Genomic DNA, 25341 nt, shown 5'->3' with positions numbered 1-25341 from the left:
ATGTAAAGTTAAGCCATGTGGGAAGTCTGTGACTCTGAACACAAAAAGTGTTTCTGTTTGTGTAACCGGATCCTTTCTGCGTTGTGCTGGTTCTATTGATTGATCAGGCCGTGACACGGTTTGTCTCTAAAAAGATGATTCTCGGTTTATTCTGACAAGAACAAAATACAGAAAACAACCGTGTTACAGGCCGCCCGCTCCAAGTCCTACACAAAACAAAAGCACATAGCAAAAAGTAACTTAACAGATCTACTGTATAAGTAAACTGAATGTATTTAGATGAAAAATAAACAGCACACGCCTCTACACAGGACAACATGACAAAAGGGGAGGGGCTAAGGGGCGCAAACAATTTAAAGACAATACCACAGAAGAAGAAATAAAGAGGGGCTTCCGATCTTAAAGTAACACGGTTAAAGCAATGACAGAGTTGTTTCAGTAAGATAAGGAACAAGACAAATAACCAAAAAAAAAACAAAAAAAAAAACATTTTGTGTAATTATAACAAAAGAGAAAGACAACCAGGTTACATTTGCATCAAAAGCTGCTTTTGTTTTTCTCCTCCTGGTCTGTTGGCAGGACGATCAGATCACCGTCTGTAAAATGTCTATTAACACAAAACAAAATGCTGCAGGTGGCTGTATTTAATCCTTTCAGAGGATTCGTGTAGCTAACCTGAGCTCTGAGCCTCCTCTGCTTTGCAAGTCTGTAAAGTTATACCAAAATATTAGCAGCAATATTTTGGGTTATTTAGCCTGTCAGAGAAAATAAAAAGGAGGTTCATCTTTCATAGTCATATTTTCACTGTGTTATTCCTGCATTGATTAATGTCATGGTTAATAACGAAATATTTAGTTTGCAAATTAAATATTTAACTAGAAAGCTAAATATTTTGTGTATTAACTAAATATCTAGTTAGCAAGCTAGCGTGCTAGCTAAATATTTAGCTAGCAACCTAAATATTTATCATGCTAGACGTTTAACCAGCAAGCTAAATATTTAGTTTGAAATTGTGACATTTCCAAATGAATGAAAATTAACCTGTTTTCTTTTACCATAAAAGGCTGAATAAACCAAATTCTTGCTGCTAATCTGACTGTGTAAGTTTCCAAACGGCGGCCATTTGAAAGGAGGATGAGAAGGAGAGAAAGCGAGAGATGATGACAGAGATGATTAAGGAGGATTCAGGTTGAGCAACAGGTAAGCAACTCTTCAGGTAAATCTGTGGCTCGTTTCCAGGTGAGTCTGAGGATGAAAACATTTTAATCTTCCCTCTGGAACAACCTGAGCAGGAAGACGGTCAGGTCTAGAAACAGTCCAGCGTTCCCATCTCAGCCTGATTGTTTCCATGGGAGCGTTCCTGCTGGAGCGACAGGAGGCGCCAGCAGATCCCATTATCAGCTCAGGATTAGCTGGACCAGGACAGCGCCATGACACACAGCCATGACACGGCCCGGTCCTGGCACAAAGACAGCCACGCAGGCGTCCATGCTGACGGGACGTCTGGATGGGAGCCAGGGATGGACACAGGTCAGAGGTCGTCTCTGGGGTTCAGGCTGGAGCTGAGCTGCTCAGAGCCGAATATGATCAATAACCCAGAGAGCAGCTGCAGATGATCTGTGAAGGCTAATCCTGATTAGCTCTGACACAAAGAGCAGCAGGACGAGGACAAGACAAAGTCACAGAGGACAAAGACGTCCATCCCATCTCACACCTTTACCATGATGTTTGATGCTTTCACAAAACTATCCTAGTTCACTTCTGGACAAAGAGCAGTCACATGTCTATAATAATGGTCTGTTTATTTAAATGCACCAGTAGTAATAATGATTCAGAAAATGAATGTTGTAGCTCCAGCATTTCCTGAATCAGATGAAAACATCTTGTTTGGTCCATCTCTTTGTTTTCTCTCAAATCGTTCTGGTTTCCATCTTAAAGCGTTTCAGATCATTTTCTGCACGTTTTCTTATTCCCGCCTGGCTGAGAAACAAGCCTCCGCTCACCAGGTGGCAGCACTGCTCCAAATATTCAACAGGCTGCCGGTTGAAGCCTGTAGAAGAAGAAGCCGACCAACACACCGGAGTACAGAGCCGACGGAGGGACAAGTCAGAGGCAATAAAAAAATGGCGGCAGAGGCAAGTCAAGCAAATACAATGTTAAGGTCAGGCTAAGATATTTTATTACCAAAATAAAGTAATAATAATCGCAGACAATAGGCACAAAGATGTAAGATTTAATGCGGAAAAATCTTTGATGGCTATGAAGATGACTTGACCCACTTAGCAAATCCACCTGGTTCTTTCTTCCAGATAGATTCTGTTGTTGCTCAGAGTCCTGGGCTTGATGAAGGACCTGATCTCTACTGAACAGTTTGAATTTAAAAGTCTTTATTTTCCCCATTTAAATCTGTAGATTATTTCCCTGCAACAGCAGCGCCCTCCTGTGGTGAAAAGTTGAATCAGGAACAGCAAGAAGCCAGGAAGACATCTTTGTCTTTCAGCGTTGATTTTATTGTGAAACCTCAGATGTCCTCTAGTCAGTCCACAGGCCTTTCAGAACATGACCTGCATGCAGCATCGTCGTCTCGATCTACCACTGCAGAAAAACTACAAAATAAAAGCCCCTAACGGGGCTATTTGTTTTCATAGCAAGAAAATGATGCATGGAAAGCCTGTGGGTCAGAGGTCAACTGAACAATAATGAAAATGAAGGTTAAACCGAGGTCAGCCGGGAGTCGGAGGTTGAAAAGGCAGAGTGGACTTTCCATCAGAGGAGGAGAAAATGGAGAGATGGAAACAATAAAGCCATCAGAGAGAGAGAGAATATGATCAATAACTTTAAGAGTCGTTTCCATGACGCTGCAGGCGTCCACCATGAGCGAGTCATGTGACTGAATCGGGTGAGGCGGGGCATTAAGTGCTAGAAAACTTTCTCTCCTCTCATACCGTTTAAACTTTTCCCTCGTCTTGATCCAGACACAAACTGACGTGTTTTATGAGACGAACCGCCAAGAAGCAGAGCTGGAAGGAAAATGATGTGTGGTTTTTTAGATTCTTTTGGAGTCAGAGCTGTGTGGGACTTAAAGGAGCAGCATCATGAAAAACCAACTGCTTTCTGTTGTCTCCCTGCAGTGTTGCTCTGACTCTTTCATCTTTTAAAAATCCTTTAATCTCCAATGTTAACCATTCAGCTGCAAAACGCCTGGGTGGACCTAGCCCCGCCTTCAAGGCGCAGCTCCTCCCCATTCAGCTACTTCAGACTAGCCAGCAGCAATTAGCAGGCAGCAGGTGGAGCTGCTGCTCAGAGCAGCACTGGTAAAAATGTTAAAGGGTTAATAGAGGAGCCATGTTGGGACAACTTCCTGGAGGAAGAGCTTCAGGAAGAGCAGGAGCTTTTAAAGAGACAGAGACCCAATTTAAATTATAATTTAAGTTAATTATAATTTAATTATATAGAGCATTATTGTAACAACAGAAGGTAACATAGTTAGTCGATTGTACTGTAACATGGCACTCTATGGCTGGAAAACACATGATCCAACTGGAGTGGTTCTGGTCTCAGAGGTTCCAGAGGTCCAACAGCAGAACTGGAAGGTTCTGATTCTGTTTACAGCCAGGTTTGGATCTGCGTCAACATCCCAGCTCTGAACAGCTCCAAGAGCTCAAAACCCTACAGCCTGAAGTCTCCACCTCCAGGCTAAAGCATGGTGGTGGCAGCATGATGCTGTGGAACCTTCTGGTCTTCTCCACTTCCTGATTGTTTGTCACATAAAATCAGAGTTTTTAGTTGAATAAACAACAGTGAAGCCGTTGTGTCACGGTGCAGCGTCTCTGATCTATGAGCTCTAATGACTTCTGCATTTCTGCTCCAGCCGGAGCGGATCCGGCCGGAGCGGATCCGGCTGGAGGCCCACAGAGAGCAGACTGGAGCTGCATCACTTTTAAAGAAATTTGAAATAGAAGAAGGAGGCAAGGGGTGGTAGAGTGGTGGTGATGGCTCGGGGGCGGGTGGGGGTACCGGCGGTCCAATTGGCCCGTGGACTGAGTCAGACCCAGTCCTGCAGAGAGCGCTTGCAATGCACCAGGGCCCGGGACGGCTCCTTGTTCTGCAGAGTCCGGAGGATGGCGTAGACCAGAACCAGGATGCACAGGATGAGCAGCAGCGGCGCCGTCACCATGACCAGGGTCATGACCTTTGACTCACTGTCGGCCACTGTCACCACCATGTTCACTTCCTGGTGCGGGTCGTCCTCTGTGCTGCCAGGTCTGAGCTCCCGGTCCGGCCTGCGGCCCGGTTCGGTCGGCTGTGGGGGTTGGACCGGTTCCGTCCCTGGGTTCCGCTTGGTTTCTGGGTCGGGGTCCAGGTCCGGGTCCGGCTCGGGGGCCCCAACGCAGCCCATGAAGTCCTTCAGGATGGAGCGGGGGTAGCCGCGGTCTGCCTCCGTCCGGCGGTTGTCGAACCTCCAGTAACTGGACCCTTTATAGAAGTAGGTGGAGGCTGCAGGCAGGAGAAGAAGAAGAACATCAGAACCACGAGCCGCGTGTCCGTCAGAATGTCGCAGTTAAAAAAGAAAACAGAGAAGAAGAGAATTAAACGTCTTTTCATCTGCTGCATTGGAGCGAATCAACCAGTTGACACAGAAATGCTGATGCTACGTAAGGCTGCAATAAACAGTTGGAACTACCATGGACCAGAGAGAGTCCACCCTGCTGCAGGTCTGGACTGGGAATGTTAGCTACGTCAGTAAACTTGTTTCCATCCACCTCATGCGATCGTAAAAACTTTTTTGTGGCATTATTTCAAATTCCACGTTTTCCTTTTCTAATGCGACGCGAACAGCTGCTGATGGTGGCAGGGCCACAAGGGGGCGCTGTTCACAACAACCAGCAGCAGACCTGGTTTATCAACGACTCAAGTCCCAAACGTTGGTCAGGTCAGAACCGACCTGAAGGAGTCCAATCAGAACCGTTCTGACCAGGCTCTGCTCCTCTAGCGGCTCTGGTTTCCAGCTTCCTTCTCTGGTGGTTGGGGGCGGAGCTACAAACAGGAAGCAGTACCTCCATCGTCGCTGAGGAAGGCTCCCCTGGGCGAGGCCGGGATCTTGCCCCACCTGCTGATGGGTTTGGGGAAGTCGTGGTCTGCGCTGCGTGTCTCCTCGTTGTAGCGCCAGTACCTGCAGACAAGCAGCAGCTGATGACTCAGGGCGGCAGGAGCGTCTGCGGGAGCCGCAGGGCGTACCTGTCGCCGCTGAAGAAGTAGGTGAACTCGTTGGGCTCCCACCAGATGGCGGTGTCGATCCGATGGGCGGGGATTCCTCGGCCATACTGATGCAGCGGCTGAGGATAGCCGGGCAGAACGTCGGCCTCCCGGAACAGCCAGAACCTGTCGCCTGGAGGACAGGAGGACAGACAAGGGGACAGACAGAGGGACAGACAGGAGGACAGACACGGGGACAGACAGAGGGACAGACAGGAGGACAGACACGGGGACAGACAGAGGGACAGACAGGAGGACAGACAGGATCTTACAGCCGGCCTGAAATAAAGGGTTAAAGGACCCGCCTTCTGGCCCAATGGTAACGTGCCGCTGCTGGTCATGTGACTTGTGACAAAAGAGTTTCCATTCCCATTTTGCTTGAGTTTTTTTAAATTGCTGTGTTTCCATTAAACAAATTTATTATTGTAATTTTAATTTGCTCATTTCTGCGGTTAGTACAGCAGAGAGAACTCTAACTCCGTGTTTTCCTCCTGCAGCTCGGCTCCTCTGGAGTCCCGACACACCGGAGCCACACTGGGTCCCTCCCCTCATGTTGAGAAACCTTTCCACTATGGCGTCGGTGAAAGGAAGCAGCAGGAAGTCTCTACCTTTAAAGAAGACAAATTTCCCGTCGTGTCGTTCGTAGGCGGCGTCGATGTCGTCAGGGAGACCGTTCCAAAAGACGGAGATGGGCATGGGGTAATTCTCCAGGACCCGGTTCCTCCGGACCCTCCAGAACCAGCGGCCCTGCAAACAGCTACAGCTTACTGCTCAGGTTCTGGAAGCCGAGCCGGGGTTTAGGGTCGGCTCTCACCTTGAAGACGAACATCTCGCCCCGCAGCAACGTCACCGTGTCAAAGTCTCCGTCACAGATGCTGGGCGGGGCGTCTCTCCTGACCGCCGGCGTGACCGGGTCCGGCCCGGTCCAGGTGGTGATGGGCGAAGTCAGATGAGAGGTGGGCGTGGCCAGAGGAGGGGTGGGGGTTGGATCCGGGTCGGTTTGGGTCGGGTCGGGGGGATCAGGCGTTGAGTGGGTGGGTGAGGAGGATGTGGAGGGGGGCGTGGTGGTGATGTCATCATGGTGCGTGGGAGGAGAAGTGGGTGGAGCATCAGAGACCACAGGAGGACCTGAAGAAGAAGAGAGCGAAACAGAACCTGAGGGAACGACGGACAGAACCCGACCCAACAGAACAGAACAGGATGCCTGCAGAGCCACATGCAGCTGTCCAGACATGCGGCGTCCTGCAGCTCCTGATCCCTTTATTTCTGGCTGGCTGTAAGCATGTCGGATCATACGAGCCAACAGAACCGGGTCACCTCAACAGCTTGAGGAGGAAAACAGGAAAAATGCACTTCCTGTTTGGGGCGCTGGTGTGAATTTTCTCAGATTCCTTAGATTCTCTGAATCTGTCGTCACGTTCAGAATCACATCAACATGCGGTTCTGATCCGACTCATCTGTTATCTCCATCGGTTCCTAATGGATCTCTGATGAAGACTCCTGAGTGGTTCTGTGGTCTTTAGCTTCACTGGATCCGGTTCTGATCCAGGTATATTATCTGACCAGAGGAATCTGAAGCTGCTGTCCTTCAGTAGCGAACAGATTCCTTTGAACGGTTCTATGTGGTTGGAATCGACCCAGTTAGTCAGAATTGTTCTTTGTTTGTATGGCTTTGGTAATGAATGATGCTCTGCTTTCAGGTGAACAGGTATTGTTTTTATTTAATTAAAAAATATAAAATTAAATTAATACAACTGATAGAAATTGATTGTTTTTATATTTAATGGAGCAGAAAATTATTTTTTATTTCTGCTAAAGCAATTCAAGTCTATTTTTCTTTAATTGTGCTTCCAAATCATAAATAGATCTAAATGTTTTTAATGCACATAACAGTAACGAACAACTTGTTTTTTATTTCCATGACTTCATTAGAAAGCTTAGACACTTTCAGACCCAGTAAATAACTCAACATGCCAAGTGGACGTGTTCACATTTACCAAACAGCACCACTTCATTAGGAAGAAAATATTTTCATCCATCCATTTTCTTTACACCCTTGTCCCTTAGTGGGGTCGGGAGGAGCTGCTGCCTCTCCAGCTAATGTTCCAGGCGAGAGGCGGGGTCACCTGGACAGGTGGCCAGTCTGTCGCAGACAATATTTTCATTTCAGGTTGAATTATATACTGAGCAAAAATATAAAGGCCCGTGTCAGATATTGTTGCCATGTGGAGGTAACAACAGTAAATGAACATTTGCTGAACTAATATTTCTCTTGATCTGTGTATAATTTTTAATCCAAGCTGCTGTCAGTGAGCATCACTCAGTGAGTTATTTACTCAGTGCATTGTGGGACATGTCCACTGGGTAGATGAAAACAACTGGACAATAAAAGGCCCCAACACGTCACATGATGTCTCCAGTCATAAAGCCTCAGATGTTCTGTGGAGCCGTTGGCGTGTTGGATGCAGGACGTCCAGCAGAGCAGCAGCTCCGTTATCGGACCGCCGGCCGTTTCAGAGCTGGTTTCCAACAGACTGCAGATCCTCCTCATCCTCGTCTGACCGACTCCAGATCGCCACATCGGCTCGTCCATCGGAGGATCGGCTCAGACCAGCGACACACAGCTGATCGGTCTGAACAACAGACGCATCAAATCTCAGACTGTCTGTAACCGCTACGGGAAGCCGACTGGGTCAGAATCAGACTCCTCATCCTGACCCTGATCATGACTGTCAATCCGCTACAAACAGCCGAACCACGATATCAATGCCGATATGAAGATCAGTAATTACTGAAAATATAGTTTGAGTTTCTCTATATATTGTGTAACCCAAATGTTCATAAAACTCTTATATTTGACTCAGGCTTTATATTTTTGTTCAGTGTAGTTTAGATGTGTTTTTGCGGAGTTGATTTCAGGTTAGCTGGTCTGTGACTGTTACATGGGTTAAGTGTTTCTCAGCCAGAAAACGTTTGAGAAACACTGCAGTAGATTGTAGAACCCATAGTGAGAGCCAGGGGGCGCAGCTCCAGAACAGAGCCTTGAGGAACTCCACAACTGATTTATAACAAAACATTTATTGATCAAAACTTTAGCAACAGGGCAGAATGCCGAGCAGATGGTTAGCAAAACGCTCTAAACCTGACTGAAGCAGGAACCGCTGACCTCCTGAACCCCTGACCTGCTGACCTCCTCCCTGCCTGCAGCGCCTCACCATACATGCGCTGGACCCCTGCGATGTCGTCGCCATGCAGGCTGAAGTTTTGCGCGTTGCTCCACTCGTAGAAAGGAGCCATGATGGCGGCGGGGTTCTCTGAGTGCTCCAGGCCCAGAGCGTGGCCTAGTTCATGCACCGCCACCAGGAAGAGGTCGATACCTGCAGCACAGGTGACAGAAACAAATGTCATGGAAACGTTACAGGATGGGCAGCCCAACTGCAACCGCCCAGAATCGGACCTTCCTGGTTCTGGGCGTCCAGCGTCCACGGCTCGTCGGCGTCGAAGTGCACGTCTCCACCAGTTCCCGGCCCGGGGTAGAAGGCGTGGGCCAGCGACCCGCCCTTGCCGTCGAACAGGGACATGTCGCCATGGAAACCAGAGGCAAAGAGGAGCAAGATGTCGACGGCGTCCCCCGCAGGTCGCTCCTGGAAGCACAGTGGCGTCACGCTGCTCCACACACCAAAGGCCCGGCGGATTGCATTGGAGGTCTGGTTCAGACCCAGTGAGAGTGGGATCCGCTCTTCCAGAATGCTGGTAGAACGGGACAGACGCCTTCAGAACCAGAACCTTTGGGCTGAAACGTGGCTTCGCTTCAGACTCGGGGAGACCAACCTGAAGGAGAGCTGCTCCTTATCCCAGCGCTGACCCGTCAGGGCGAAGCGCCTCATCCTGACCTCGCCGGCCCCGTCCTCAGGCGTCCTGTCGGGGAGGGAGCAGCGAGGCCGCTGCATCGCCCTGCACCACACACACAGCTCAGCTCACATGTTTACATACACATGGCAGGCCGATGTGCTAACAAAGACTGAACTTTGATGACTTTAAAATGAAAAGTTTCACTTATTGAAACGCACACCGCCTCTAATATTCATGAATATAAAAGCACACCACACTTTTCAGATTTTCTTTGAATCTTTGCCACTAGCGTCATCGTCGGGCCGGGGGGCGGGGCCAATGACCCGCCCCTCATGTGTATCACCTGCGCTGCTGGAAACGGGGGGGGGGGGGGGCGGGGGGGTTTGGCCTGGGCCGCGTTTGTCATTTGGTTGACCCAGGAAGTGAAACAGTCACTGGGACTGACTATATACACCATTGAGGGACAGTAACTGTAACATTACATAAACCTTTCTGAACAGGCGAGGGCGCTCTTTCTCCGTCTATAGTCAGACCTCAAAGCGACTTGAAACCATTCCTTCCTCCCTGGCACCTCCAGACCCGGGGCCCCCATGGGCCCCCAGCCGCCCCCCTATAGCTCCGCGCCTGATCTTTGCCTTCAACCTCAAAGCTTTCCTCTGGTGCTCCGATCCAAATTAAATAAAAATAATTAAAGTTTGCAGTCAGAACAGGGAAATGTTTAAAAGGTTAAAGGCCGTGTTGGGCCTGCAGATGGTTGCCATGGTAACGGAGCTTACGTCAGCGTGGCGGCATCCAGGCGGCCGGTCGGCTCCAGGCCGTAGACGCGCTGCATGTCGCTGACGGCTCTGGACAGAATCTGGACCGAAAGCGGGTCGGACATCTGGAGACTGGACCGGGACAGGTAGCCGAAACGACGGAGCCACTCCTACAGAACACACACACACACACACACACACACAGGTTTTCAGGTCACAGGCTGAACTGGACCCGGTTCCAGCAGCAGATGGTTCACATCAACATTCCTGCTCTGACAGACGAGGAGAAAAATTAACTCAGCAATCGAACCGAACCGGACCTGGAGGAACGGGTCAGGGGAACCATCAGGAACTCCTGAGGGAGAAAATCCTCAGCAGCAGATCAACCAGATGTTCATGACTTCAGGAGGAAACTGAACTGGGAACTAAACTGTAAGGGAACTTTGAGGCAGGGCCCGGAAGTGGGAACGCCGCTCTCCTCTCTTTACCTGCGGGTTGAAGTTTTCCTCATCAGGCGTCTCTGCGCTGCAGGAGACCAGCGGAACCAGCGGAACCAGGCAGACCGACATGATGATGATGATGATGCGCATCTTCCTCTCTGGCCGCAGCTGATGCGATGATGATGAAGATGAAGTAACTTTGTCCATTAGACAGAGAGCGCTTCCTCTTCCTCCGCAACCCATCCAGATTCCGAACTCTGGAGTTCTGATCTAAAGTTGGACCGCAGAACGGTTCGGATCCTCCGGCCCGGTCCAATCCAGGGATCAGCTGCAGCAGGACTCACATACCCGAACTGAACCGAGCTCAGAGGAACCGGATCCTGGAAAGTTCAACAGTTCCTTTCGTCACCGCGGAGAAGTGGATCCGAAAGATCAGAACCCATCTGAGGTTCTGCTCACACCATCAGGTCACATTATTTCAACATCTAAAGCAGTAAAAACGACGGAAAAACCCGAATAAAGTCGATCCATAATTTCAGAGCAGGTCTCCTCCCTGTATGGCAGGTCATTACATCACAAAATAAAAACCCAGTATTTTAACTGCTTGGATTCGAAATGTACCCTCACCGGCTACTTTATTAGGTACACCTGGTCACAGAGTCCTCGTTAAACCTGACTATCTCCATCCCTTCACCGAGGCGATTCTGGTTCTGATGGTTCCTCTTCTGGTCTCAGTCCAACAAGCAAAGTTCAAATATGCAGAACCGCATAGTTTCCAAATAAATGTCATAATCTGAACAAACGGGAAGAAACTGCTCAGAAACCAAAGATCCAATTCTGTTTATTTCATGTTCTATAAAGCAGTCCGGTCCCAACAACCCGGTTACTCTGTCGGTTCTGAGCCTCTGTTTGACCATCATCTTCATCACCACCTCCGGAGCTGCTGCTCTGATTGGCCAAGTCCATGGACGGTTCTACGGGGGCCAGTGGGGCCCCAACGGGGCCAGTGCCCCAGCAGAATCGGTCCTGGTTGATCACAGAGGGTTTTAAACTGCAGGTAGCCGGGCCCTTTAAGGACCTCCAAGCAGCTGAATCTGGGCCCGTTCTGAATTGAAAGAACTTGATTATTCTCTGGTCAAACGGCTTGCCATACCTTCTGTAGTTGACCTACATTCATAAGGAGAGCCGAGGCCGCCACCTGCTGTTCTTGTTGTAGAATTGCAGCTGCACAAACAGATTTACTAAAAAATTGGAATAGTTTCTTTCCAACCTTATTCTTTACCACTTAATATTTTGTAAGTTATTCATTTTCTGTTGGCAAAATTAACAAAAAAAACTTTTGACCGTCTACATGATGACTTTAACATGTCCGCCTCATGAGCCCCCAGGTTTGGTCCGGTTCCTCCATCACAACAGATTTAATACTTTATTTTTGGGCTTTTCTGCATCATAAACATAAATATTTTGGGTTTTCTGCATCAGTTTCTGGCTGGAATGAATCACATCTAGAACTTGAAAGTATTTTGAATTTTATAAAAAGCTGCTGTGAACAGGAGGAAAACAGGAAGTGATGAAAGAGGGTTCATTGGAGCTTCCTGCCATCAGGGGCCCTCGGGTTCGGGGACCCGCCTCCTGGCAGCCTTGGCCGTGATGATGAGGAGGGTGAGGAAGAGGCCCAGCGTCCAGACTGCGGCCACAGGAAGAAGCGCCACCGTCAGAACATCTGGAACAAAGCAGACATGAAGAACAGAACCTGGAGATGAAGGACGAGGAGGAGGAGCAGCTCACTGGACTCGGGCCGGTCCGGAACCTCGACCCGGATCGGTCCGTAGGACAGCAGACCGCGGCTGGGAAGCGGCCTGACGGCTTCCCGCTTGCTGATGGCGCCACAGCTCTGAGGAGAAAAACTTTGCAAGTTCTGGGAGGACCAGAGGAACCGGGCCGGGTTGGAACCGAATCGGGCCAGGGCTCACCGGCAGGCAGGACGGCTGGTCGTCCTGCTCGCACAGCTGGACGCTGCAGTGCAGGTAGAACTCGGCGGGTCCAGCGGTGAAGCGGAACATGTGGAAGCGGAACCGGACCCCGGACCCCCGGCCATTGGGCCCGACCCGCTCCTCAGCCAGTGGGAGGAAGGTCACGGTGGGGTCGGCCACGCAGCTGAGGAAGAGGAGGAGGAAGGGTGAGGAACTGCTTCCTTCAGCACAGAGAGGAGCGGAACCGGTTCTGACCCGTTCTGGATGAGGCCGTGAAGCAGTCCGGTGGCGTTGGGCTGCCGGGACGGGCTGGCCCAGCAGTCATCGACCCGGAGCAGGAAGAAGTCTGCAGGCTCAGCCACGGAGACCTCCACATGCACCTGCAACAGCGAGAGGGCCAGGGGTCAAAGGTGAGGGTAAAACTGCTACACGGATAATATTTCAATGTTTCACAGCATGTTGGATTCATCTCAAAGCTGCAGCATGAAAAATGATGCGGGTTAAAACCGTTGATACGGCATCGCTAGTGTTGTAGTGGCTCAGAAATCAGGTGCTAAGGGGAAGCTAAGCATTTTACTGAGGATACTATGAGGACCTTTTATTTTAATCAGACTGATTTGCATTTATTTGACTCTTAGATGTCAGGATGAAGCCTTGAGCCATTAGCCAGATTACTTCCAGATATTACATCGTTTAAAGCAGCATTTATGACAAAGGGGATACCCAAGTGTTGATCCTTTGCAACTACGTCACTTAATCATTTGAAGCGCCATGATGTACATCGGAAATGAGAATCTGGAGTATTGAACTGAGCGGCTAAACTTGTTTTTGTCATTTTATTCTTGGTTTCTACTTGCTGGAATCAAGCCAATTTGTCTGTGAACGTAACACCTGGTTGGGCTCATAGATTACAGCTAGCTTAAAAACCGGCCGTACCTCCTCCCTCCTGACTGAATTCACACCACATGATTTATGTCACTATGTCATAAACAGCGTTTCCCCTGAAACCGGAGCAGCCTTAAAAACCTACAGACGAGACATCATGTTTTTCCCAAACATGCTAGGCTACCTGACTGCGTGGCATTGTTTCCATGGTTACTGTTAGACGCTACCTTCTCCATAATGCGATATTTCATATCTTTCTAACCATATTTACTTATAAAGTATATGAACGTTAATCTTCTTGCCGTGTATAAAGTGTTAGCTGTAAATCCACGGTTACACCAAGAGCTCCCAGTCATCATGACTGACTGCTGCATCTTTCCTCATTCAAATAAAATGACAAGCTTGGTTTTGACCCTTGTCTGCTGATGTTGTGCTTAGTACCAGTTACCTTCATGCTGTAGTTTACTACAGCATGTTAGTTACAAATCTTGGAGTTAGAATGGATCCTCATCTTGCATTTGAAACTTCCTCCACCTTCCTCGCTCCAGATTAAGGACCATGGGAGATTCGCTCTCCCGGATTGTTTGAGCTCAGCAACCACTGGTTCACTTCAAAAGAGGCTTAAAGACTTTTTATTTCAGCAGCCTGTTCTGCCTCCACATGATTTTTATGATGTTGATTTTATCTATGATTTTAGTTGCACTGTGTAGCACTTTGAGATTTTTTCTAATGAAAAGGGCGGTACAAATTAAATTGATTATTATTATTATGATAAACACCATCGATATCGTCCAGTCAGTTCATCTAGATAAGGGACATTTATTTTCACAGACCACCGATTGGTCAGTTGCTGACAAATACCCTGGAATTTAAGTTTTAGCTTCATTCTGGAAGAATCCATTAGTCACCTTTTTCCATCCAGTCATTATTCGGTTAATCTAGATTAATCGGACCAGAACCGGGTCCGCTGTGTCTCCTCACCGGGTCCCGCAGCTCTATGGTCGGCGTGCCGCTGAAGGCCCGGCTGAAGCTGCTGTCGGCGAACAGCAACATCCGAATGGTGGCGTCCGTCTCCTCCACCTGCATCATCGTCTGGCTGATCAGCCAGGAGACCTACATTACCGCCGAAGGTCCAAACTGTGGCGGGATGACCGGAACCGGCCTTCTCACCTGGAGATGGGCCGGACCGGAAACGGCAGGCTGACTCTGCGAAGGTTCGGGTAGACGCAGGTGAAGTCCAGCTTAATGGCCGGGTCTCTGATGATGTTCCCGCTGACCTGAGGTTCCGATTGGACCGTGAGGGAGTACAGGAGGTGGGTCGAGTTCTTCTGCAACAGAAGAGAGGGAGTCTGTTTTTATCACGGGTGAGGAAAGTCTGAAGCAGTGGAACAGGTGTTACGTCAATCCGCGTTTCCCCATCAGATACGGTTCCCCCTTCGTCTTCTTGCCGCTCCGCCCCGCCCACGCGGCAAAATAGGCGCGTGCTCGTGATGAGCACTGAGAAAGCACGCGCGTAGCAAGCACGAGCTTGTTCGGAGCGCCTGTCTGAGGAACTACGGACACCGTGAAAGCTTAAACAACATCTTTCGGCAAAGTTGTCACACTTTCTTCACGTTTTTGCGGGAAACTAAGTAATAATACTAATAATTATAATATATATTTTATACATATATACATAATATATGATATATATATATATATATATATATATATATATATATATATATATATATATATATATATATATATATATATATATATATACATATATATATATATACATATATTATAATTATAATGATAGATAGCCTAGTGCTATGTGAATTAAAAACAGGGCAATGCAATTTAATGCTTAATATTACCCATCAGATACCGTTTCCCCTGTTTTACAGTGGGGGAACGCTATCTGATGGACATATTTCACCCATCAGATAGCGTTCCCCCACTGTAAAACAGGGGAAACGGTATCTGATGGGTAATATTAAGCATTAAATTGCATTGCCCTGTTTTTAATTCACATAGCACTAGGCTATCTATCATTATTATATATATATATATATATATATATATATATATATATATATATATATATATATATATATATATATATATATATATCATATATTATGTATATATGTATAAAATATATATTTATTATAGTTATTAGTATTATTACTATTAGTTTCCCGCAAAAACGTGAAGAAAGTGTGACAACTTTGCCGAAACATGTTGTTTGAGCTTTCACGGTGTCCGTAGTTCCTCAGACAGGCGCGCCGAACAAGCTCGTGCTTGCTACGCGCGTGCTTTCTCAGTGCTCATCACGAGCACGCGCCTATTTTGCCGCGTGGGCGGGGCGGAGCGGCAAGAAGACGAAGGGGGAACCGTATCTGATGGGGAAACGCGGATTGACGTAACACCGGTACCTGCAGCGGTTTCCCTCCGCAGGTCAGGTACTTCTCTCTGGACGTCCGGAACATGAAGAACGGCGTCCCGGCGATCACCTCCCTCTGGGCCCGGCAGGACCGGTTCGGCAGGTGCAGCGACTCCAGCGGGACCTTCAGGTAGGAGAAGAAATCCTCCGCGGCCCGGATGCTCATGAAGTCTTTGCCGCACAGGACCTTCACCTGCGCGCCTGGAGGAGGACGGACAGCGTCACGGCGACAGAAACCCGCAAAAAGCCGCAGAGCGTGGAAAAAAAAAAAAGGAAACCGACTCTGGAACTTTAAGCAAACAGAAGCGCCGCTCCACTGACTGGTTAACCAGATTTATTCTAAATTAAAAGTCATTTCGTGGAAACGGCAGACATCTCTTACCCGCAGGTTGTGCGGAACGTCCGCAAACAAAATAATCTGCGGGACTTTCTGGCTTTAGACCCAGAGCATCCAGACACACCGCAGCTGCTCAACACAGGCAAAACCGGAGAACATATTTATAACGAGCGGCCATGTTTTCTGTCTGCGTTTCCTGCGGGACAAACTGCGGGCGCTGGTTGGTCACTTGCTGACCAATCCACTGACAGGTGACGTCATGTCTATCGGCTCAGAACCAGGATCTGAGCCAGCGGGTCCAGATGAGTCCAAACCTGCTGGCTCTGCTGCTCAATAAGAACCGACATGGTTTTAACGGTTCGAGCCTTCAGAACCAGACCTGAGGTCCGGAGCCACCAGGACCGCCGGGAAGTGAGCACGTACTGTGTCCGCAGTTCGGTCCGTATAGTCCCGCGGCGCAGCGGCAGCTCCTCCGGTCCGCGGACAGGACGCAGGTCCGGGGGTCACTGCAGTTCTCCACGCTGCAGCTTCCTGCTCACACGCAGGACGGGATGAGTCCATCCGAACCGGAAACCACACAAGAAAAACTTCTTCTGTCCTTACCTTCAACTCTGAGACACATGAAGCCGAAGAGGATCAGCTGAGGAAGACAGAGCAACATTTAGCTCTTCACACTGCACAAATCAGCCGGTTCTGACGGTCCAGTCAGTCGGTTCTGACGGTCCAAATACCCACCTTCAAACCGAGCGGCCCCATGTTCCGGGAATCAGTAGATTCGGTTCGGTTCCGTTTCTCTGCGCTGACAGAGGATCCGGACGCCGCCTCTCCCTCCGCTCGTTTTCAACAGCTGCAATCAGACACACCTGGTTTCACCTACGAGCCGCGCATGCGCCTTAAACACCCGTTTGGCCTGTTAATTTGATATGTCTGCGCTCCTGCAGGAGCCAGTTGAGGCTCGGGCAGCTGGTCAGGACGCCTCCTGGACGCCTCCCTGGTGAGGAGCTCCGGTCCCACCGGGAGGAGGGGAGACCCAGGAGGGTCTCTCATCTGGCCTGGGAACGACTTGGGATTCCCGGAGGATCTGGAAGAGGCTGGGAGGGAAGTCTGGGCCTCCCTAGGCTGCTGACTCCGCGACCCGAACCCGGATGAAGCGGAAGAAAATGAATGGATGGATGGATGATTTATTCATGCACACTAAGAAAGAAGTTAAAATAAGTTTGAGTTAAATAAAATGAAGGAAAATAAAACAAGCTGCACCTTATTCCTATATAACCACCAACACAATTTTAAAATCAATATTTTATGACTATTTTCTTTAATTAAAAACAAACACAAGTCTGACTTTTTGATATTAAAGTGAACTGTTGGACTTAATTTATTTCTGTCTCTGTGCTCCACCAGGTTCGGTAACCAGTAGGACCGACCAGAACCCCTCAGTTACCTTGAGAAATAATGAGATTTGATTATAAAAACAGGCTTTAATACCGAAAAATGATCAAATGTTACCAGGCATCCAAATGGATCAGGTACTGAGTGACATTCAGAGCTCAGCTGCTGGACGGAACCAGGAGAGGCAAAGATCAGAGTTTAGCTTTTATTCTTCTCTGCAGCTGAACCTGGTTCTGTTGAGAAAATAAATTTAAAATAAGCTACTTTTAAAACTTAACATGTCTTGATTCAAATGGCCTAATTGTGGTTTTGAATTTAGTAATGGATTCTGACTTTTTGACCTTTAATTTACCTGTAGTTCCAGCAGATGGTTTGCTAGGATCGTTTGAACTGCCTTTTGTCTGTGGGAAAACAATCAGGAGAAGTTCCAGCTTTTCACACTCATCTGTGAAAGGCCGTAAACACGGCAGGGGTTTCTGGCTTCAGATAGAGAGGGTCAGAGATAGCTCCTGGTTGGAGGAGCAAAGATACGCCTTATTTGAATAAATTAAAGATAAGAATACGCCTTTTACTATAAAACTTTCTACACAGAAGTAACAAATCAGATTTTGCTCTTGCAACTCTCCAAAGACGTCTTTGCTTTTTGTTTGTCGTTTCCATCTTTTGTCTTTTTCTCTCTCAGGTAAGTTCATGTGTTGTTTGTGCTCTGAGGTTTCTGATGTGTTGTGATGTTTGTCTGGTCATAGTCTGCATCTGTCTTGAATAAATGCTGATTATTGTGACGCTGTTATCTCTGTTAAGGGAAGTTTCACAAATCAGAAAAAGATTTTACAAATCCCAAACATGATTATAAATATTCTGCTACTAGTTGAAAATAATCTAGTCCAAGTTTGAAAAGTCTATGAGTTGTATTTTAGGAACTGGAGCAGTTCTAGTGTGATCCAGATTCAAAAAAGTGGTCAAATCAACCTTTATTGAAGTTTCACAGCGTCATGGCGACAAGACGCCATGACACTCTGTGGCATCATCAGAAAAAGGTTTCATAAATCACAAACATGGTTCTAAATATTCTGTTATTAGAACGAAATAATCCAGTCCAGGTTTGAAGAGTCTATGAGTTGTAATCTTTAAGTTAGAGTCGATTAAAGATGCAGAAGGCAGTGAAAAATTAGGTGGAATGGCCCTTTAGCCATTTCCCGAATCGGAAGCTGGAATTGGAACCAAGTTGAGCTTCCTGTCTGTTCCCTCCAATCAGGTTCAGGCTGTTTACATACGACTGTCACACATAACATCGTTTTCAGGTCAGAAATCTGCAGGGAAGAAACGAAAGTGGGTCAGAACATTTTAAAACCAGCCAAAAGCCGCAGGACAGAACCGGAGCCATCTGCTATCTGGGTCAGAACCAGAACCATCTGCTGGTACTGGGCGGAGATGCAGTCTGAACCAGAACCCGAGGTTCGGTTGTAACTTAGTGGATTTCTGGGCGCCGTTTACAGTAAAAAATGAACAGCAATAATTTTCTTTATTTAACCTTTCATAAAGCAAAGAGGCTGTTAATTTTCAGTCATATTCTCACCATATTGTTCATACATTAATAAATATCAGCCTTCCAACATTCGCTAGCTTTAGTGTACAAACTAAATATTGAACTTTCAAAGTAAGTATTCAGTTAGGAATTTAAATGTTTCATTTGAAAGCTAAATATTATGACGTCATTTCCCCCTCTGACCAGAACCGAATAACGAACCCAGTCCCCTTCTCTGTTCCTGGAGAGTTTCAGTGTGAGAGCGCCTCATGCTGGCCAGGTCCTGTTACTACAACACGTTGGGACTTCATGGGTTTGGATGTTCCCGAGGAACTTAAAACAAAACACACACAAACAAAAAGTGGAGAAAGTGTAAAACTTCCAGGCTTCACCAGCTGACCGGACGGCGGCCGCAGGTGGCCCCCGAGCCCCGTGTTGAGCCCCTCGGTGACGTGGTGAGTGATGCGCGGCCGCCCTGGTGTTGAGAAATGGCCGGTTTCTGGCAGCGCTGCCATCGGCCTGATTCACAACACCAGCTGCAGCAGCACGTCTGAGAGGAGGTTCGGCTGTCGGTCCGGTTCCGACGCGCCTGCAGCAGACAGAACTGAAGGGAGGATGATGAGGACGAAGATCTGGACGGGTTCTGATGGATCCAACGTTTCCGGCTGCCGTTTCTGCTTCCTGTTGAAATGATTTCTGATCTGATTGTTCATGAAATATTTCTGTCTTTGCTTCCCTCAGGCCCCGAACCGGAACCGGCTGCCATCTGCCAACCGGCAACATGCCGCTGATCACCGCGCCTGCAGCAACTTGTCCTCAGACATTCTGGATGATTTACTGTCAAAAACAAAACCATGAAGTCTGAAATGATGATCTGAAGGTTTTTCTTCCTTTTCAGGGAAATGTTGACAAATTATCAGCCAATCAGCGACCAGATCTAAATCTGCTGCTTGGATCCAGAAAAAATGACTAAAATATGATTTAATTAGGAACCAGTTGATGAGATGGTCCTGAAGCTCAAGCCATGTTGTTGTTACATCTATGATCAGACTTCCTGTCGGAAACAGGAAGTGGATTTGGTCAGAGGATGATTAGGGGTTAGGATATTTCGTATCCATGTCCACAGCGGACGTGTCCAACAGAACCAGCGTCCCCTTCTGCACATTTAGAACAGATTTCAGTTTTTCATGATTTAAAAAGAAAAAAAAAACTGTTTAGAGGAAGGAAATAAAGATCAACATCTAGAACACAATGTGTTCATTTACAGTAAATGATTTCTGACCCAGACCCCTGAACGCATCCTGCTGGTTGCACACCTACCACTTTTTTCTTCCACTCAACTTTCCATTAATACACTTGGATGCAAAAATGAAAATGGAGATAACTGAACAGGCCTGTTTTATCCTTATTTATGATTATTATAACTATAAACCTGATTTGGGGATTTAATTGCTGGAAGCCGGAAAATAAACTTCTGAAATATTTTGCTCCATCTGGACTTCAACTTTTTCTATTGAAAAGCTGAAATAGATGAATTTTCTACATCAGTCTGAGGCAGTAAGATGTTTTAGTTATGGAGGACAAACAGCAAACATGAGGAAAGTGACCAAATGTCCAACAAAACACGCACAACTGAAAAGCTTTTATTTTGAAGGTACAAACAAAAAGACAAAAAAAAAAAAAAAACTGACAGGAAGTGGAAAAAATGGGGCATCAGAAAACAGAAGGTGTGGGGTTCTGGTTCTGTATCTGGTTCTGTCGGGTCCTGGTTCTGTTGGGTCCTGGTTCTGGTCCTGGTTCTGGTTCTGTTGGATTCTGGTCCTGGTCCTGTCGGGTTCTGGTTCTGGTCCTGGTTCTGTTGGGTTCTGGTTCTAGTCCTGTCGGGTCTTGGTCTTGGTCCTGGTTCTGTCGGGTTCTGGTTCTGGTCCTGGTCCTGTCAGGTTCTGGTCCTAGTCCTGTCGGGTCTTGGTCTTGGTCCTGGTCCTGTCGGGTTCTGGTTCTGGTCCTGGTTCTGGTTCTGTTGGGTTCTGGTCCTGGTCCTGTCGGGTTCTGGTTCTGGTTCTGGTCCTGGTCCTGTCAGGTTCTGGTCCTAGTCCTGTCGGGTCTTGGTCTTGGTCCTGGTTCTGTCGGGTCCTGGTTCTGGTCCTGTTGGGTCAGTTCATCAGCAGCTCCATCTGGACCAGCCTGGCATTGGTGTCTCCGGCCATGTTGTAGGGAATCGTCCCGGCGAAGGTGATGAGCGCTCGGGCCTGAAGGCGCAGCTGCTGTTTGATCAACGAACCAATCAGATCAATTTCAGCTGTTAATGTTTGCTGGCACCAAATAAGCTTTTAATTTGAAAGCGTCGGCAGCATTTCCTCTCACCGTGCCTCGGTCCTCCACGGTTCTGGGTGAGCGGCCCGGTGTGCCCGCTGGCGCCCCCTTCAGGCGTTTGTACTGGGTGAACAGGATGTTCATGGTGGCCAGCAGAACTTCAGACAGGTTGTGACGCACCTGAGGTCAGAAAGGTCAAACTGTTTACTGACCTGGGACAGTTCAAAGGTCAAACTGTTTACTGATCGACTGGAAGAATAAAATCTGTTCAGCCAAGATGGAACCGAGTCGGCAGATTTGGTGTTTTAACTTCAGAAACATGAAGCGTTCTGATGGAGGGGGTTGAACTCAACCCGCCAGCTGGGGGATTAAACTATTAAACAACCGGATCAGAACACTGAAGTCATCCACCATGATTCTGAGGCAGATTGTCTGTCGCCCCCTGCTGGCCTGCCTCTGCTGTGCAGGAAATCAACCTCCACCCAGGACTAATCAGTGGGCGGAGCCAGAGACAAACCCCTCCCACCCCATGGATAAGCCCCTCCCACTTTCATGGATAAGCCCCTCCCACCCCATGGATAAGCCCCTCCCACTTCCATGGATAAGCCCCTCCCACCCCATGGATAAGCCCCTCCCACTTCCATGAATAAGCCCCTCCCACCCCATGGATAAGCCCCTCCCACCCCATGGATAAGCCCCTCCCACTTCCATGGATAAGCCCCTCCCACCCCATGGATAAGCCCCTCCCACTTCCATGGATAAGCCCCTCCCACCCCATGGATAAGCCCCTCCCACCTCATCGCTGAAGTTCCTGAAGGCCGCCACTCGTTCTTCCACGCTGTCCTGGCTAAGAGGAAGCAGCTTCAGACGCTCCATCACCTGCAGGCAGACAGATGGGCCGTCAACACTGGCAGCAGCCTCTGGGGTCAGAGGTCATTTTACTCACGTCGTAGGCTCGGTCCACGTGTCCCGCGTGGTACTCGTCGAAGAAGGTCATGAGGTCCAGCAGCAGGTAGAAGGTGCCGTTGATGGACTTCTCAGCAGCTGTGCCTTGAGAGCGATACCTGCACAGGGAGCAGGATGCGGAACCAACGCCTTGGACGTTAGCGTCAGCTTCGGACCAGGTGTCAGCACCATGATGCGAGTGTTGCCATGGTTACCTCTCGGCGATCACCACGGCCGTGTTCTTCAGCCTCTCCTTGTTGGACTGCGGAGCGCTGACCTGAGCGATGACTGGACTCAGCAACCTGTTCATCAGCTCCAGAACCTTATCTGGGTTCTACAAGGCATGTAGTCAGCAGAACCATGTCAGCAGGCCCAGATGGGCCCGATACAAACAGGTTCTGCTGTTCTGAGGTTCTGCTCACCTTGGCCAGCTCGTACAGCCTCACCGCCTCCTCAAACAGACCCTTGTTCTCAGCCTCCAGAGCCACTTTGCTGATGATGGTTCTGGTGTCGCCTGCAAACTTATCGATGATGCCGGGCTGCAGAGGAGAGCACACAGTCAGGACCTGCAGCTCAGGCCAAACGGGTCGGAATCGTCTCAACATGGTCAGGAAGCAGCAGAGCTTCAGCAGCCTGGAGGTGAGGAAGAGGAGGACATCTTACCTTCCTGCTGCCATCTTTCTCCAGCTTTCCTAGCAGCATGTCAAACTGCAGGAAGAAACACAAAGACCAGAACCTCACATCACGGAAACATTTAGACATATATAAGGAGCAGTGATCGCTGCCCTGACTTATGATTACTCCTTAAAGAAGTTACTTGTAATAATCAGTAAAGTAACAATGTTAGATTGGAAGTTACTCCATGACTTCCATTCAGCAGCTGCTGCCTCAGCATAAACACAGCAGCAGCATCTAAACGTTGCCGTTTCTGCAGATACTGATATTATTATTATTATCATCATCCCACAGAACTGAAAGACTTTATGCAGCTGTTAGAGATTTTTTGTGTTATCATTTTTATTATTACTTTAGATCATTATTCAGTCTGATGTTAATCAGATGTGCTAAAACTTTTTGATCGCTGTGTTGAATATCTGTTCCTTGTTCCCTCCACCCTTGGCAGAAATGGCTCTCAAGGGAAAGAGCCTGATGACCTGAGTGTTGGATGGAGCTGCCATCTGTTTTTATTGTTCATCTTTTCTCACTTTGTTTTCCCAAATAAAAGGCTCCAGCAGAGAGAGCAGAACGCTGAGTGATCGTTTGCCGAGTCTTCTCCTTTTGCAAAAGTTCTCCATAAAATTCATGTACGTTGTCTGTGGTTCTTTTATGTAGGTTCACAAAAAATACCTATCAGCTGTTATATGCTGACTTCACGTAAGAGTTGACAGTAAATATTGATTAATCTTAGTTTATATAAGTAATTTTTCATGTATTAATGTTTGTGTCATTTTTTGTGTCAGTCAGCGATCAGCCTGTTCTGGGATCGATTGGTAATGCCTCCATCCTCCTCTAGGGGTCAGGTTAGCAACATCACCCATATGAACTGAACTCTGATCCAGAACCACACAGCATTCTGGGAGATGTAGGCAGAGGAAAGGCTTTAGCTGCTCAACCGCACAGCGAGCTAAGCTAGCTGATAGCATCAACTAACTCAGTCGCCCTGTGGTTGCCTAGCAACAACCTGTTAAGCAACCTGCACAGCAACAGATTCAGGTTTCACCATCATGCTTCAAAACTGCTTAGAAATAAAACCCAGCAGTTTGGCAGAAATTCAGACACTCAAAACTAAACTATCAATATCAACTGATATCAAACGATGATATTGTGATTCTTTCTTCAGCCCTGCAGACGAGTTTGAGTGATTGTCAAATAAAAAATGCTTCTGTTCCGTGTTGTCTGTAGCAGATCCTGAAGCAAACCTCAAATCGTTTCCACATAATTAGAACATGTGGAAGCTTCACGGAGCTCAGGACGGGAAAACACCCGGAGCTTCCAGATCCGAGTCGCTCACCTCTCGACTCTCGATGACCAGCTCGCTGACGCAGCGCATGAACATGTTTTCCCCCTGGCTGTCCTTCTCGTTGCTGCAGGACAGACAGACAGCGGCGGTTAGAGACGGAGACTCTCCCAGAGGCGACATGGAGGACGTACCGCAGGAAGTAGAAGTACTGCAGGGCCTCCCGCGGGTCGGTGGACTCAAACTTGCGCGTGTAGAGCATCAGCAGGCGGATGAAGTTGAGGCGGCGGACCATGGGCGGGTCTCCAGGCTCCTGGCTCACTGCAGGGACACGGAGACGCTGTGACCACGTTCCCCGCAGCGCGGATCGCTACGGTAGCAGGAAAACGACTCACGCAGCTGGGCGCTCTGACCCGACGACTTCAGCAGCAGCCGCAGCTCGTACAGCACCAGGGCCACGTGCACGGCGTGGCTGCGCAGCCGCTCCACCCGGAACAGGAAGGCCACGGCCGCCTCGAACTGAGCCGTCAGGAACAACACCTGGAAGTACAGGAAGGGGTGCTGGCTGGCCGAGAAATGGGACTCTCCTATTGGACGAGAAGACGGGGAGGCGGAAACGTCAGCAGCGGGGCTGGAGGGTCAACGGCTCCAAGATGGAGGGATAAGATCATCCAGGATAAAAATAAACTTCATCTGGAACCAGAGAGCTGAACCGACAACTTCTCTGCTGCTCAGAGGAAACCGTTTCCTCCTGAGGTCAGAGCGACAACATCCCAACAACGGATGGATGGGATTAAAACTTTGTCTCATCAGAAAATCTGTTTTTCAATCATTATTATAAAATAAGTTAAGAAATTATGTTTGCCATGTTCTCAAATTCATCAAGCTGCTCCTTCAGTTGCAAACAGGAAATTTAAAAGTTTGTGACCAGAAACCAAAGAAGCCGTCCAACAGCCATGAACCTGAAACACAGAAAACTCCTGGGCACTAAAATCAGAAGGTCTGAGGTAAAAACTCTTCGTCCAAACAGTCTAGACCCTCGGCTGCTGAGGAACTTTACTAAATTTGATCTGATTTTACCAGATCGCTGGTATGGAGGCTCCTCCTCTGCTGGGTCAGGGTAAACCGCTAACTGGGCGCTACCTCTGTTAGTTGTGACAGAGGTAATGCTACAGCTCCACCGTGAAGGAAGCTACGCTACGAAGCTAACACAAAGCTACATTACTAAGCTAACGCGTAAACAGCCAATCAGAAGTGATGAAGCAGCAGAGAGCCGACAGGAT

At 48.2% G+C, this 25341-nt stretch overlaps 3 protein-coding genes across 7 annotated transcripts in view; all 3 read right to left on the bottom strand.

Annotated features, from left to right (window-relative positions):
* Positions 1-119: 119 nt before the first annotated feature.
* On the bottom strand, positions 120-10940 carry mmp15a (matrix metallopeptidase 15a). The gene is made up of 10 exons (XM_088006087.1): positions 10352-10940; positions 9885-10033; positions 9088-9210; positions 8714-9006; positions 8472-8633; positions 6071-6384; positions 5865-6003; positions 5239-5389; positions 5058-5173; positions 120-4497 (listed from the first exon to the last, which is right to left on the bottom strand). The coding sequence occupies exons 1-10, from the start codon at positions 10544-10546 to the stop codon at positions 4046-4048; spliced, it is 2094 nt and encodes a 697-aa protein (XP_087862213.1). The 5' UTR covers positions 10547-10940; the 3' UTR covers positions 120-4045.
* A 187-nt stretch (positions 10941-11127) lies between these two features.
* Positions 11128-16786, bottom strand: zpd (zona pellucida glycoprotein d). 4 transcript variants are annotated; one of them, XR_015762991.1, is made up of 11 exons: positions 16665-16786; positions 16533-16569; positions 16353-16460; positions 15585-15793; positions 14332-14510; positions 14143-14257; positions 12532-12656; positions 12277-12460; positions 12092-12197; positions 11475-12026; positions 11128-11408 (listed from the first exon to the last, which is right to left on the bottom strand). XR_015762991.1 is itself a non-coding variant. In XM_088006088.1 (10 exons), the coding sequence occupies exons 1-10, from the start codon at positions 16683-16685 to the stop codon at positions 11905-11907; spliced, it is 1206 nt and encodes a 401-aa protein (XP_087862214.1). In that variant the 5' UTR covers positions 16686-16786; the 3' UTR covers positions 11128-11904. The 4 variants fall into 4 exon arrangements, 3 of the variants coding, with proteins under 3 accessions (XP_087862214.1, XP_087862215.1, XP_087862216.1); XM_088006088.1 differs by having other exon boundaries at positions 11128-12026; XM_088006089.1 differs by having other exon boundaries at positions 11128-12026; positions 14332-14489.
* A 3684-nt stretch (positions 16787-20470) lies between these two features.
* Positions 20471-25341, bottom strand: part of nup93 (nucleoporin 93) — a 14728-nt gene continuing 9857 nt past the window's right edge. Inside the window, exons 13-22 of one of the 2 annotated variants that reach the window (XM_088006085.1) lie at positions 24454-24645; positions 24253-24379; positions 24113-24185; positions 22765-22809; positions 22524-22640; positions 22317-22435; positions 22103-22220; positions 21952-22035; positions 21208-21336; positions 20471-21107 (exon numbers count right to left, since the gene is read on the bottom strand). In XM_088006085.1, the coding sequence (XP_087862211.1) occupies positions 20997-21107; positions 21208-21336; positions 21952-22035; positions 22103-22220; positions 22317-22435; positions 22524-22640; positions 22765-22809; positions 24113-24185; positions 24253-24379; positions 24454-24645 (1115 nt within the window). In that variant the 3' untranslated portion in view covers positions 20471-20996. The remainder of the gene's footprint in view (positions 21108-21207; positions 21337-21951; positions 22036-22102; positions 22221-22316; positions 22436-22523; positions 22641-22764; positions 22810-24112; positions 24186-24252; positions 24380-24453; positions 24646-25341) is intronic. The other variant, XM_088006086.1, reaches the window with a different exon arrangement.

Source organism: Poecilia mexicana, unplaced genomic scaffold, assembly GCF_051168715.1.
Source record: "Poecilia mexicana isolate PSO_F unplaced genomic scaffold, ASM5116871v1 scaffold_6, whole genome shotgun sequence".
Classification (NCBI taxonomy): Eukaryota; Metazoa; Chordata; class Actinopteri; order Cyprinodontiformes; family Poeciliidae; genus Poecilia; species Poecilia mexicana.
The sequence above is the reverse complement of the archived record's forward strand: the minus strand, read 5'-3'. Positions and strand labels throughout refer to the sequence as shown.